The sequence below is a fragment of the Apis florea genome, unplaced genomic scaffold (genome assembly GCF_048593485.1).
Source record: "Apis florea isolate Af1SG1 unplaced genomic scaffold, ASM4859348v1 contig_2897_pilon, whole genome shotgun sequence".
Lineage (NCBI taxonomy): Eukaryota > Metazoa > Arthropoda > Insecta > Hymenoptera > Apidae > Apis > Apis florea.
The window spans coordinates 3,258,857-3,273,594 of record NW_028256665.1 but is presented as its reverse complement, the minus strand read 5'-3'; the positions used below and the strand labels follow the sequence as shown (position 1 = coordinate 3,273,594).

The window sequence follows — 14,738 nt, the reverse complement described above, 5'->3', positions numbered from 1 at the left end:
AGAGGGAGGGAAGGGGGGGGGGGAAGGAAAGTTTCTTTAAACGAATGAGACTAGTAAATATACGTATTTATAGTTTCTGAACGTAGAGGTTGCGTAGGTATTAGGATTAATTAACTATTACATGATACACGAGCAAGGGAAATCGCGTATGCTTCCACGCGCTGTGTTACGTAAAGGCTATTTTCGAGGAAGGAATGTTATTCAGTGAACGGATCAACGGTTCTATTCTTCATTCATCTGCTCGGTTTTCACGCGCCTCCGCTTTCGGTGCTGCTCGCAATTACCGTTCGAAAAATAAGTTCTTGTTTGTACGCTCGAAAAATTCTCGAATTCACGCGAATTTCTTCAATTTTTTTCTTTTTTTTAATCGATGGATAATTCGGTGAAAATTGAGCGCAATATCAACAAAGGTTTATTAATTACAATCGTTTTCCAATCGAATCGAGTTTTTTTTTTTTTTGTTAAACAATCGAGCAAACATTCTCGAAAAATTCGATACCCGTGATCGAATTAAACTCGATATTACAAAAAACAATCCCGTTCAACAATCGCGTTTCTCCAAAATAATGGAATTACGAAATTCGAGCGACGAAACGTCTTCCTCGAAAATCCCTCTCGTCGTTTAACGTTTTTTTACGTTTAATTGCAACTAAAAAGGAACACGTCGAAATATCGAAATTCCGCGCCAAGATTGTTCCCCGCCTATGTAAACCGATATATCGAGCGAATACGAAAGCGACAACAGGATGGTGGAATTCGAGCGGAAACAACTCGAGCCACTCGTTTATTCACCGCGCACAATTGCAATTATTAAGCCAACGTGTTCCTGGGGAAAGGACACGATTTTTCCTTTCCAATTCCTCTTGGAAACCGAACCGTGACCTTGGGCTCGCCGGAACAGTGAAGGTCGCCGTGGCGGTTGCCGCCGGAAGCGGATGTGACGTGATCGCGGATCGTTTAAAGCAACCGTGGAAAGGAAAACACGGGGGATTTGGCTGGTGAGGCGGGCATAATGGGGCTCTTTATCACCACCTACGGGCTCTCGAGCGTGAAAATAGAAACATAACGGCCTCTCTGTAACCGTTCCACGGCTGGATCTCGTCTCGATCCAGCGAATTTCCCCCTCCCCCTCGAAAACCATTCCAGAGTTGAATCTCGCGCGTTTTATACACGTATTTTAAACGTATATTTCGATCGTTTCTCTCGTTTCTGGAGAATTTGAGGAGAAATTTTATCTTTATTTCACTTTCGTTTCCGCGTGAAAAAAATATCGATCGAATTTTCGACGCAGAGTCGATACAAATTTGACGAAGGCAATTCATTCTTCTCGAGAGAGTTCTTCTCGAGAGTAGAAGTAAGAAGAGAAGAATGGCTGGTATTCTTATCCTCTCCGCACGTCAGCCGGAACAGGAAATGACGCGGTCAGATCGGTTAACGGGTGAATGAAACGACGATATCGAAGCGTTTGGGATGTTTTCTCTCTTTTTTTTTTTTTCCTCGAATATAATATAATAACGGCAGCCTCCATTCGTGAACGATGATTTAGACGATTTTACGATGAAAATCGATTCGAAGCGCCATCTTTTTTTCCGAGAGAAGAAAAAACAAGAGGATCTCGCTCTTCGATTGGATCATCTTCGCACTTATTATTACTTTCTTTCCCTTGACTCAACGTTTCATCCAACGAGATTGATCGAAATTGAAGCGTAAGGAAATATTTTTCGAAAATATTTTGAAAAAGTGAAATAATTATTTTTCAAAGACGAGGAAGCAAAGAAGAGGATAACATTGCGAGATACATTTTTGAAAAGGCAACGAATATTTTATAGAATGTTGAAAATCGTCGGGATCGCTACCATTTTCCCCGAGAGAGAATCGGCCGTCTACCCTTTTCCGTCGCAGCGGCGCGATTGCAGCTTTTTTCGCTGCAACCTCTTTTTTCCCCTCTCTTCGTCAACCCTTGCCCTCTGTGTCAAAGCACTTCGTCAATCACCTGCCCGTTGCACGCGTCATGGTCGGTGAGCTGGAAGAGCTTCGACGAGAGAGACCCAAGGTCTCATCGATTCACGACGACATCCGGAGAAATTAATCTTCCGAGTTAATCTTTCGAAATCTCTCGCCGTACGAATGAAAAATTGGTCGAATGAACAATTTTAAATCGAGTAAAGGGGAGAGATGAAGGAAAATGTAACGAATATCGTGAGATAATAAATAAAGGGTTCGAGAAACGAAGAAAAAAAGAAAAAAAAAAAATGGAGGAAGTGCGAATATGATTTTTTTCTTTTTTCTTTTTCTTCTTTTTAATTAACGAAGAATATTGGATAATATCGGAGATCTCGTTTCGTACGAAACGCGAAGAAAAATAAGAGGGTAACGATAGTTTTTCGATGTAACACGAGCTTACCTACCTCATCCACCGCAGAGAAATAAAATTAACTCGCCATCCCACGAGTATTGCGGGTCGTGGGTGTTCTTTAAATGCGTGTATTCCTGCATCGATAGAGGAAACAAATATATATATATATATACGTGGTTGTACGTGGTTAAGGAGCATTAATGGAGGCTACGTACGTACGTTTCATTGAGAGTAAAGCGATAGAAGTTTCTTCGAATAGAAAAATCGGATGCACTTGCAATATGAATTCGGTAAAAACGGGGATGAGGAGAAGGAGAAGGAGAAGGAAAAGGGTAATTAGGGGACGAAATTAATTTAAAGAGAATCTCAAAGGGAATTTTCCTCTTTTCCCTTTCCCTTTGTCCTTCGTCTCGAAAAAAATTCGAAAAAATGAACAATCACCTTAAAATCTTATTCCCCCGCAAAAAAAAAGAAAAGGAAGAAGCCGAGTAATAATTTCCACCGCCTCCCCCCGCGCTCGTCTCCCTCGATTAGAAAAAAAAAAAAAAAAGGAAGAAGAAGAAAAAAATAACAGAAAAGAAAAATTCGATCGAGGCGAAACATTGCTCCGACGACGAGAAAGGAGAAAAGAAAAGAGAAAGGGAGAAAAATTTCGATTGGACGGAAGGAGAAGGGAAAATCGTAAGGGGTTGCAGAAGTGGTTTTGCCGCGTGTGTATCGATTGGGGACGCGGTTCGCCCAGGAGACTAGCCTACATTCTAGCCCCCCTTTTCCTTCGCCCTTCTCGGCTAACTTGCTCCCCGCCCCGCCTGCTCCCCTTTCGCACCCCACCAACCTCGAGTCCTCATTCAACATTCCCACCCTCCCGTTCCCCCTTGCGCCTCGCCCCCCTTCCCGCCGCCTTTCAATTGCTACTCGGATGAACGAAAAAGAGGGGGGGAGGGGGTAACGCAGACGTTCGAGGGAAGGGGTTGAAACGAAAGAATCGAGTGGTACGTGTATACACACACACATATATATATATATATACGAATGGAATGGAACTGGAAGAAGCGTACATAAGCTTCTTTTATGGCCGGGGTTTGAATGAAGGGGGTTTGGAGAACGAATTGGGACAAGGTGGATCGATGGTAAGGGTTGTTGATCGATTGTGAGTTACCTTTTCTTGTTTCGTTTCGTTTCGTTTCGTTTTGTTTCGAACGGGACGAAATAAGGTTCTCTCTCTCTCTCTCTGTCTGGAGGGGATCGAAGGTTGGAAGGTTCGGTAACAGGGGTTGTCGATCGATGCTTGTTAACGTTTCTTTATTATTTATATCGAATGGCCCGATCGACAGTTGTTTGGACCTTTGTTTCGACGAAGGGGTTTAAACGAGGATTAAACAATTGGGGGAATTAAAGGGCGATTTGGTTAAATAAATTTTTCTTATAAATTTAAAAATTAGTTGCTTCTCTTCCCCTCTTGTCTTTCGCGATACGAAAGAAGGATATATATATATATATATATATATGTACATATGAAAGGAGACAAGGCAAAAATTCTTAATTAATAAACTTTTTAACGGAACAACTTTTATCTTCTATATATTCCTCGCTTTAATACCCCGATAATCTGTTTATAAATAATCCCTGCCCGACAATATCCCGTTTCACGAACCGGATCACCTAACCAAACTCAATTTTCATTATAAACAACCACGTATCGCGTTTCGAGCGTCGTATCGAACACCTTCGCGCACGTATTTATTTTAAAAAGCGTGCCGCGCTTCGTGATCGATCCCCACCCTCTTCTCTCTCCCCCTTCTGATCTCTCTCTCGTTTCGAAAACGCCTTCGAAAACCGAGTTAAACCCCCGAGTTGAAATAGGTCGAGCGCGAATACATCGAATCCCCTCCCCGACGGATCGAACCGTCCCTGAACTATCCGAAAATAATAATGCGGCGCGGTTCGTTTCTCCCGTCCCATTCAAGCCAAAGGGGAGAGGGAGGGAAAGGCGACATCGCACCCTCGATAAAGGCGAGCGATGCCTCTGGATGAGGAAGAGGAGGGGGTTGAAAGTTGGCGAAAGAGAAAGAGGAAGAGAGGTGGTCGGTGGCCGCGGCACCCTGTGGAAAGGGGGATGAAGGAGGGGGAGGGTTGCAGCGTGAAAGAGGGGTCGCCTCGTATCCGTGTCACGAATGCGCGCGTCTGCACTCCACTCCACCTCGCCACCCTCCACCACGGCCCTCACCCAAAGAGGTGAATGCAGTTGGCCGTCATTTTGCAACCCGTTCAGACGCCATTCAGATGCGTCGAATGCGAGTGGCCGGTTGCCGCGCCACTTCCTTTGAAAAACTTCTCCTCCTTTTCTCGTTCCGTCTTGTTCTCGCCGATCGAAATTCTTAACCCTTCTGTGTTCCCCTGTGCCGGGAGGACAGAGGCGAGGGTTGCGAAAAAAAAAAAAAGAAAAGAAAAGAGGCGAGATTCGTTCGCGATCCGAGTTCGATTTCGTATCGAGGTTGGTGATCGAGGTGAGTGGTGTGTCGCTCGAGAGGAGACAGACGAACGTGAGAGAGAGAGAGAGAGAGAGAGAGAGAGTGAGTGAGAAGCAATCGTCGATTAAACGGGCGAGTGATCGCGATATCTTCTCGTTGGGAAAAGAGGGAATGGTAAAGAGAGGTGTGAGACTGATTTAGTAGAAGAAAAACTGAGAGAGTATTTGCACGTGATCGTGGAGAAGAGGACGAGGATAATAAATATAATAATTTGGCGGAGGAGACGAGAGGGATGGAATGAGAGGAAGAGCGAGGAGCAGAAGTTGAGAGGGGTCTCACGCGTGTGCACGCGTGGGGCCGATGCTCGTAACGAGACGCCTACGACGAGGGGTGAATCGACACACCGAGATCTCTGAATGGACGGTGGTTGGAGTGGTGGTGTTCGTTCAAACGGAACGATGAATTTTTCGAGGATCGAGGGCCGCGGTGACGAGAGACGGGAGACGAGTAACGCGATTTTCACCCAGAAACAAACTGACCACTCCTTTGCGTCTACTTAAAAGGTGAGCCAAATGTGTTTTTGCTCCACGATTTTACGCTCGAGGGGAGGATGAGCTGCGTTAATTGGTTTGGTTTATCCTACATTTAGGGGTATTTTGGAAATTTATTTCTTATTTACTCGAGTTTATTATTATTACGATTAGCAGGGAAGTTTCAAGTTATGAAGTATTTAGTAAAATTTGTATGCAAAATAATTGATTAACATTCGTGCGATTGCAGTTTGCACTTCTTGACTCGATGCATTAGAGCTCTGAAGTTAGAAAAATGCAAAATAATCGATCGATTAACATTCGTGATTGTAATCATACATTTCTTGATAATCGAGGATAACAAAATTATTGGAAATTTATTTCTTGGAAATTTGAACTCTTGAAGTTTATTATTACGATACGACTAGAGCTCCTTCTGAAGATATGAATTTGAAGAAAAATTCGTGTGAAGCCAGTGTTTCGTAGTTATAAATTTCTTGATAATCGCGATTTGATTAAGAATAAGAAAATTATTGAAATTTACGTTCGCGTGCGAGATACGTTTTAATTAGCCGAATCAGGAGTAGCCGGTCACGTAGATTTCCTATGAGTCATTCTATCATGAGACAGGCAACCTACTCGGCCGAGAAATCGATTCGCCATAATTTAATCTGCTTTAACGTAGTTAAAAAAAAAAAAAAAAAAAAAAAAAAAACTCCCCTGTCTGTTAAAAATGCAATTGCATTTTTTCGACGACACCAAAATTTTATTGATCCAAAAATTATTCACAAAATTATTCGTTTCATTTCGTCGAAATTATATTCGTTTCATTTTCGAAAAATTGCAGGTGCCAGGAAAGGAAGGCAGGAGAGACGAGGGGCGGGAAGGTGGTGGAAGGAGCACGTGTTCGAGCGGATAATCGAGGAGAAAATTTCCGTGGGTGTGTCCCCCTCCCCCTCTTCCCCTTCTTTTGCTTTCCAACGTGTTTGGGAAAAAAGTTTCGAGAGGAGAAGGGCCTCGACTGACCGGGAAAGGGAATTATATATCAAGGTACTGGCTAGAGTGGTTATGTTTATTGCCCTTAGATACCGTCTCCACGGCTTTTCCTTGACGCCCACGCCTTCGAAAATAACTTCTCTTCTCCTCGGTAAACTCTTCGCAATTTTCCTTCTCAGATTTTCCTTTTCTTTTCCCGCACTCGTCGTTAAATCACGACCTCTCCCGTTCGAGGAGGCAGATATTCGAATTTTTGTTCCCAACTGATTAATTGGAACGTAAACGTGACGAAAGTTGTGAATAAAACTGTGGGAAAAAACTAGTGGAAAACTGTCCACCGATCGAAAATCATTCAAACTGCGAGAGAAATTTCAAACATATAATTCGATTAGATTTTTTTTTTCTTTTTTTTTTTTTGCAAACGCAACAAAATCGATACAGTTTGACTATTTTTATTGAGGAAAAATTATTAAAAGATCATCAAGGTTTAAAGGATATTGTTACAAAGTTCGTGAAACCTGCGACATCTTCCAAACTAATGATTTTTCGACGTAAATAGATCGACGCTTTTCTCGATCTGCTATAATTAAAGCAACGTAATTTTATTTAAAGAAGAAAAAAAAAAAACCTTCTACTTCTTGGTCGAACCGTTTTTTTTTTTTTTTCAAACACAATGCGATAATAATTTTCCATCACTTTTACGTTTTGTTTACGTAACCCGATCGCAAAAAGAGAAACGAGAAATAGAAAATCCATAAGACGATTATTGAAATTGAAACGGAACGGTCGAAGAACGGAAGATTATTTATTTCTTCTTTTTTTTTTTAAAGGAGGACGGATGGGAAGGTTGGATGCACAGTTTTTTTTTCAAAAGCGCTTTATCAGCGCTGGTCGCGAGGCTTGTACGCGGCCAATGACTCACGATGAATAACGAAGGCTTTATAGTAAATGTTAAACGAGTTTTCATTGACCGATATCCATGTGGATGGGTAAAATTTCTTTGACTGACGATTTATATCGTTCGATGTCTCTCCGAGAGAGACATTGCGAATCGTCCAACTTTTGAATCATGTGTGAATTTAATAACTGATGTTTCAATAATGGAGATTAAACAAAGAACCACGCTTTCTCCGCGCTTCTTCTCCGAACAAATCAAAAATAATCGTGTATAAATTTATACGATCGTATTTTCCAAAAGAAAAAATTTCCAAGTCTTTCACCTCGTATTTCTCGACAGGACACTCGACGAAAAAAAAAAGAAGAGAGAGAGAGAGAGAGAGAAAAGAAACCCTCGAAAGACGTGTCTCGATACCACCCACGCGTCTCTCGTTCGAATCGACGGTACACAATTTTACGCAAGTGCGTGTCTGGCTGCGTGCGCCCTGCGAAAGCTCGCAAGCCCCCTCCGAAGGGTGAATGGAGCCTCTAATTTAGTCGGTGCCACGACCTCCCTACGATTCGTACGAATCCACGCTCCACGCCGTACGCTCGTCAAACTTTTTTTTCGTCGATAATTTTTTTCTTTCTTTTTTTTTTTTTTTTTTTTCTAATTTTTCTTTCCCCTCCAGTGCTTCGATCCAGTGTTCCGTTCGATTCCGTTCGTTTCATCTCGACATCGAGTTTTTTTCGACTTCGAGTTGTAATAATGTTCTTCCCGCAAATTAGAATCAGAGTGAATCTCGGAATGGAGTGTAGCACAGTGATTTGCTCGTTCAAAATTTTGAATCGGATCGAAAAAGAATTTGACCGATCTCCCCGATAATTTTTCCCTCCTTCTCTTCCTAATATTCTTCGTTTCGTTCTCGTGATTTTTCATCAACACCTTGGATGTTTTTAGTCAAACTACCGTAAACAATTCGAAATTGTTTGAGCAGCTTTTGAAAAAAAGAAGAAAAAAAAAAAAATATAAAAATCGAGACTCAGTTGCTCACAGACGATCTCATAGATGAGTATTATTAAATTTTTATAATAAACGAGTGTGTTATTTAATTTGATTGGAAATATTCAATGACGCGTGACGTGCCGTATGCATCTGTATAAAATAGATTCTTTTGTTTTTTGTTTTAACAATGCCGTTTTAAACCCGCCACTACACTCTGAGCGATCGTGGTGAGGAAAAGGACACGACGAGGTATCTGTAGCACAGATATCGCGAGAATTGGCTTCGTTCGAACGAGGAGGCCCTCGATTTAATTGAACGGATATCCATTGGATAAACGCGGAGAGCGGATCGAAAATTCGTGGTTGAACGCTGGCCTATTGGCTATTGATTTTTCAGCCGGTCGTTGCAACAATCGCATTGTTGGGCATTGAGGTAGGCAGGTTCAGGGAAATGGGAGTTCGTTGAACGTTAGCTTCGGAGAAATACGGTAGAAGCACGGAGTATTGTGTAATATGAGTGATTGTTGCAGCATGTGACTGGTCACCGTCGAGTCAATTAAAGAAAAGAGGGAGAAACGAAAAGTGTTTAAAAGTGTTGAAAAGAGAAAACAAGTGACAATGAATACAAAAGCACACGTTTGATTCACTGAGAATTAAGAGAAAAAGGATTTATTTAAAAAAAAAAAAAAAAAAGAAAAAACCTTCGCATGTTCGATGTAACTTTTCGTTTAATAAAAATGAAGCATCGATGGCAGGAAGAATATATTAAGTTGGAATGAAATTTTAAGACGGAGAAAAGAGATGATACACCGCTGTAATTTTCCTTACGCAAGGTGTGGAAGGTATAAAATTATAAACAGAGCGATTCGACAGAGCGAATATTGGATGTCGGCCGTATGGCAGGGATGAATGGGCAACATCCGGTTTTCTGATTCACCAAGATATTCTTGAGAAATGCGTAAGACGCACGCCTAGACGTTTGCTCGATCCAATATTGTCTTGACTGATGGATAACTGATAAAATCGAGCCGCTCTCGCCTTTTAACATAGAGAAATATATAGCCGCTGTTTTGCATCATGTATCTCATCATTGCGAGATAAACGAAGATTGTTTCATCATTGGTTGCATCGATCGATCGATCGATGTATTTGTATTTGTAAAAAAAAAAAAAAAAAAAAAAGGAAAGAAAGAAAGAAAGACTCGAGGACTCGAGCATTTACAAATTTTTTATCGTATCACGGATGGAAAAGTATAGTACCGATGCAAACATGAGACAGTGTTTCGACGGAGTTTTAGTACACGGTAATACGAATCTGAATATTTTTCATTATTCTTATTTTCTTCGTGAGAGAATTTAATTTTACAGCATACTATAAAGTGATTCATCCCAGGGATGCGTCAGCGTATAAGAAAAATATTTCTTTTGATGTTAACCACCATGACGAATATCCGTGACCCATAAATGCTCTTAGGGAGATATGTTTACGTTTTTCTTTGCCGTGATTTATTATATAAATTGAGATTCTATTGATCTAATGACACAACGAGTAAAAATAAGTCATTTTGATATATATATATATATATATATATATATTTGTATATATATTTTTTTTTCTTCCGTTCTTCGAGATAAATTGTAGAAATAAGTTTTGAAAGAACAGATAATTTCGTTTATAAATCGTCGAATAAAGTCTCCCTGTTAAATTAATGCGTGGAAAAAAAAAATACTATTATCGGAAGTGAACACGATATCGACCGCGTAAGAATGCATCAAACGGATGAAAACGACGTGTATTCGTGTCTTAGTCAAGACAGGACGCAATGCTTCTCGCTCGATCTCAATAGGTAAACGTAAAACTTGATTCCGAATGCACTTTACTATCATTAGTTGCACGTGCTTCGCTTTCATTCACCTTGAGTTTCTCCCGCCAAATTCCCAGCACCGCTAGTAAACCGTCCATGTGATTGGCTGGTGTTTGCGTGCGGCTCGTCACTGATTGGCCGATATTTCCTCCCGTACGTAACCGAGTGCAAGGCCGAAGGGAACCGAAGCCCAGGTCAGGGTATACGAGCAACGTCTTCGGCAGTTCGAACGAGAAGCTTGCGCAGTAGAGATCGTTCGGTCTCTATTAATGATATCAACATGGCTGTTTATACGTCCACGCAGCCGCTATTTTCAAATCACGATTTATACATTACTTTAAATCGTATCATCCTCGTGTTCCTTCTCTATTTGTTTCTAATAACAGGTATCGAGCAAATTTTTTTTTTTTGGAAATTTCTTTTTTATTTATACGAATATCGCGACTTCCTCGATACGTACGTATTAGTTCTGTATACACAATTGGAAAACAGGATGTAGTTTATTCGTGTTCCTCCACTTTCGTGTTTGTGTATAAATGGAAGTACATGTATACAGACGGTGACCGTTGCACGATTGTGTCAGTGACTGGAACGATATCTATTCATCCACTTGTCACATGCAGTTCTCTCATTGGTGTATAGTCTATCTCCTCGTTGCCTTGTCACCCTTCCCTACTTCAGAATCTACTTGGTGCTCCGTTCATAAAATTAACACGATGTTTACTTCCTGTATAACGGCACAAAAGTCGGAAGGAATGATTTCCGAACATTCCTTTATAAAGATTAAAAAAATTCGGATTAACGTTAAGTGGAATGTGTCATTACTAATTGACAGGTGGTACGAAATTATGGAAAAGTGTTCGATATTGCGTTAATAAAAGAAAAACGTAGAACGTTGTCCTTTTGATAAAACTTTGACTTATCGCGTGTGCTTTCACGCATAATATTGCGTAAATACTATATATGTTATGACATTTTAAAGATATTGCTTGTTATTGTCAAGATAAGCGAAAATTACTATGTCAATGTATAAAATATAGTATTTTATTGATGGATATCTGACTTGATAACATTAACATAGAAAGTGAGATATAAAATATTTCTTATAAATCGGTTAAATTATTTTTAATGATAATTATTGATGTTAAATCTCTAAATACATTTAAGATAATACGAAGTACTATATTGATATTAAATCTTAATACACTTAAGATAATATAATTGTTGTGATATTGAATGATTAAAAAAAGTTTGACCTTTTTTTTGCAGGAGGAACAAGTACTCCTTTAACCAATCACTATGTGAATGATGCAAATTATTATGAAATCTCAAGCAATGATGACAATTCAAGTCCCTTGGAGAAATTTTACTTAATTACTGGACAAAGGTGGCACACAGATACTGTGCTGCCTATTCCTTTATTGCCATCTACAGAGGGAATGTCTGCTCGATCTCATCACAGGTAAATATTTAGATTTCTTATTTGATGTATATATTCATCAATTTATAGAGATATCAATTAATTTATATGGGAATGAATTTGATATCAATTTAAGATATCAACTTTTTGTACATAGGATCCCACAGTCCATAACGGGACTGGATGATGCTGGAATGGATTTGCAAGCAGCTCAACTCAGTACCCGCACAGGACAGGAGGTACGTTCTACTGCAACCTTATCATGGCTAGACTGGCAATTGCCTCTGTTCGTAGCAGTTTGCGCCATCGGTGGCGTCATTCTCTTTACATTTCTGGTAAGATTTTTTTTCAAATTTCATTTCTACGTTATCCAATGTATATATCCGAATAAGATATTTACTCTAAATTCCAATTATAGATTTTGTTATGGCTGCGGAAACAAATGTCGCGTGAAAAAGATACCGAAGATGGTGATAGGAGAGGTTTGGTAGAGGAAGGTGCTGTGGGTCACCCGGAAAAATCTATAAAACCTTCAAAAGGATCGATTGAATGGGTTCATCAACCCGCAACGAAATCATCAGTTCAATCTGTTCAACCTACTCGATCTCTTACGCAAGCCATTGGTTTACCAGAAGTATGATTATTAACTGGTCAAAATGGATTATTGAAATAATGATAATAAAATTAATGAATTTTTATTTATCTTTAGGTAATGTCAGTAGCGACTCCAGAACGCAGACCGGAACCGATACGTATAAGAACTAAAGGATTGTTAGAACGACGTGGTTCAAGCGCAAGTTTAACTATAGAATTGGCACCACCTCCGGAAAGTCCACCTCATATCGTTACACCTACTCGTGAATGTACCGCAGAGGAATTTCTATTAAGCGCTGGAAACGTTTTATCAAGAGCTCAACTTAAAAAGGCAATCAGTGACACGGCATCGTTACATAAAGAATTTTGGGAAGTTCCTCTTAATTTACCCGAGAAATTAGATATATGTGGATCTGGGGTGAAAAATAGATATTGCTCTGTATTACCAAATCCACAATCAAGAGTGGTTTTACCGGGTCCTTCTGATGATCCTCTTTCGAGTTATATTAATGCCAATTATATTCGGGTATGTTTAAAAGGAAAAGAATTAAATAATTAAAAATTTTGCGTTATTATCTTTATCCTATTTAAATATTTTAATTCAATAGGGATATGATGGAGAAAATGCACGCTATATTGCAACACAGGGACCATTAGCTCACACTGTGGATGATTTTTGGAAAATGGTCTGGGCAGAAAAAGTACCCGCGATAGTTATGATGACGAAACTATACGAAGCCGCCAAAACAAAATGCGAAGCATATTTTCCATTGGATAAAAATAATCGCATACAGGCTGGACTGTTTACTATTATTGTTACTTCTATTGATACAAGAGAAGGATACACGATCAGAGATTTGGAACTTCGATATGAAGGCGAAAGAAAACATGTGCAGCATTACTGGTAATTATATTAAATAATTAAATATTATATTATATATTATATTATATATTAATTATATTATAAAATCTTTATTCTGTTTGAATCATATCACTTAATGTATAAACAATTGTAGGTATGATTCATGGCCGGACCATGCAGTACCTCAAACGGCGGATACCCTTGTTAGTTTAGCTGCAGAAGTAAATTCTTTACCAGGTCCGGTCGTTGTTCATTGTAGTGCTGGAATTGGACGAACTGGTTGTTTCATAGCTTTAGCTACGGGAATGACGCAGTTATTACGAGATGGGAATGTAGACGTATTGGGTATTTTATGCCAAATGAGGTATAAAATATTTATTTGATGAACTAAAATTTATAATTATTTAAATTGTAACGTTTTAAATTAAAAAATTTTTTTTCCAGATATGATAGAGGTGGTATGGTTCAGACAGCAGAACAATACGAATTCGTTCATCGTGCACTTTGTCTGTATGAACAGACGCTTGAGGGTGGTAAATCATCAAGTTCAGGTGATTGAAATTATAAACAAAGTGATTATGGGAATTGATAAAAGTTCAATAGAAGAAAAAGAATTGGTCTTAGAATTACTATGAAAAGATTTACTATGAAATGAATATGGTCTGCAACATATTACTAACGTCCGGGTGTGAATATTTGTACTATGGAGGAAATCCTATGAAAAGAATCTCAATTTCAATTCTAGACCAGCGGATGTCTTATTCGATCTTCAGCTATTCAAGATGAGTTTTATCTCACTAAATAAGCTGCCATTTCTATACTGCCATGACAAATCGTTGACAATTAATATCAGTCACAAAGCTCAACATAAAGGTAAATGGTTATTGACTCATGTTCTAAAGAGTTCTACATTATTCTTAAACGGAATTAAAACTGTTTGACAAATGAAAAAAAAAAAAAAAAAAAAGAAAAAAAAAGAAAAAGAAACAAAAAGAAAAAGAAACAAAAAGAAAAAAAAAATACTTCAATTTGACTCGCGAGGTATCAGGGTTTGTCAAAGTATTGATTCAGATTTTTATGCATTCTCTGTGTGTTATAAATTAGATTTGTTAGTTATAAACATTTGCATCTATGATATTCTCAGAGTTCTATTCTTTCTACATTATGAGCAGTTCTTACTTAGCTTTCCAGTACAACTATTACAAAACTAATGTTGCTGTCTACTATACAATTACAAAAATGATAACATTAATAGTTATAATTATTTCAAAATGAAATTTTAAATATACAGAAGAGCAAATAATTATAAAATTGGGACCCAGTTTAATTAAAAAATTTTTATCCTATTTGTAGTTCCTAGTTAATTTTACAGTAAAATGTACACAATGATTTACACAATGATTTTTTCCATGATTTTTAATTAATTTATCAATAAAGACTGAATGCAGGTAGTACAATACGTTTATTATATAAGTTATAAATTTAACTAGAAATGTTATGCTTCTCTGATACAAACCAAAATCTATGATGTTATAAGATTGTAAGGAATATAGTCTTATTTGAAAAAAAATAAGAAAAAAGATAAATTATAGAATGAGTTTGTTAAGCTTTAAAGCAAACTATTCATTATATAGCAAAAGTAAAGTTGTTATAGCATTCTTTCCAAGTATTATGTATATAAAAACCTATAATTATTTATTTTCTTTACTGTACTTTTAATATAAATTAATATTTAATAAAATTCCAATATAATGCCTTGAATTA

The 14,738-nt window shown here is 38.5% G+C and overlaps 1 protein-coding gene across 6 annotated transcripts; it reads left to right on the top strand.

The window, feature by feature from the left end:
* Positions 1-4,921: 4,921 nt before the first annotated feature.
* Positions 4,922-13,606, top strand: LOC100870234 (tyrosine-protein phosphatase non-receptor type 5). Of its 6 annotated transcripts, XM_086907754.1 has the most exons (9): positions 4,922-5,390; positions 6,205-6,407; positions 11,368-11,560; positions 11,676-11,853; positions 11,937-12,152; positions 12,228-12,638; positions 12,721-13,016; positions 13,129-13,338; positions 13,419-13,606. In XM_086907754.1, the coding sequence occupies exons 3-9, from the start codon at positions 11,538-11,540 to the stop codon at positions 13,531-13,533; spliced, it is 1,449 nt and encodes a 482-aa protein (XP_086763880.1). In that variant the 5' UTR covers positions 4,922-5,390; positions 6,205-6,407; positions 11,368-11,537; the 3' UTR covers positions 13,534-13,606. The 6 variants fall into 6 exon arrangements, with proteins under 6 accessions (XP_086763880.1, XP_012344171.2, XP_012344170.2 ...); XM_012488717.3 differs by lacking the exons at positions 4,922-5,390; positions 6,205-6,407 and adding an exon at positions 9,413-9,537 and having other exon boundaries at positions 11,655-11,853; XM_012488716.3 differs by lacking the exons at positions 4,922-5,390; positions 6,205-6,407 and adding an exon at positions 10,320-10,484.
* The last annotated feature ends 1,132 nt before the right edge of the window (positions 13,607-14,738 follow it).

Coding starts and splice junctions, on each gene's coding strand:
- LOC100870234 (XM_012488715.3), top strand. CDS start 10,379: ATGGCTGTTTATACGTCCACGCAGCCGCTATTTTCAAATCACGATTTA. Junction 12,153..12,227: donor AAGCCATTGGTTTACCAGAA/GTATGATTATTA, acceptor ATTTATCTTTAG/GTAATGTCAGTAGCGACTCC. Junction 13,017..13,128: donor AAACATGTGCAGCATTACTG/GTAATTATATTA, acceptor AAACAATTGTAG/GTATGATTCATGGCCGGACC.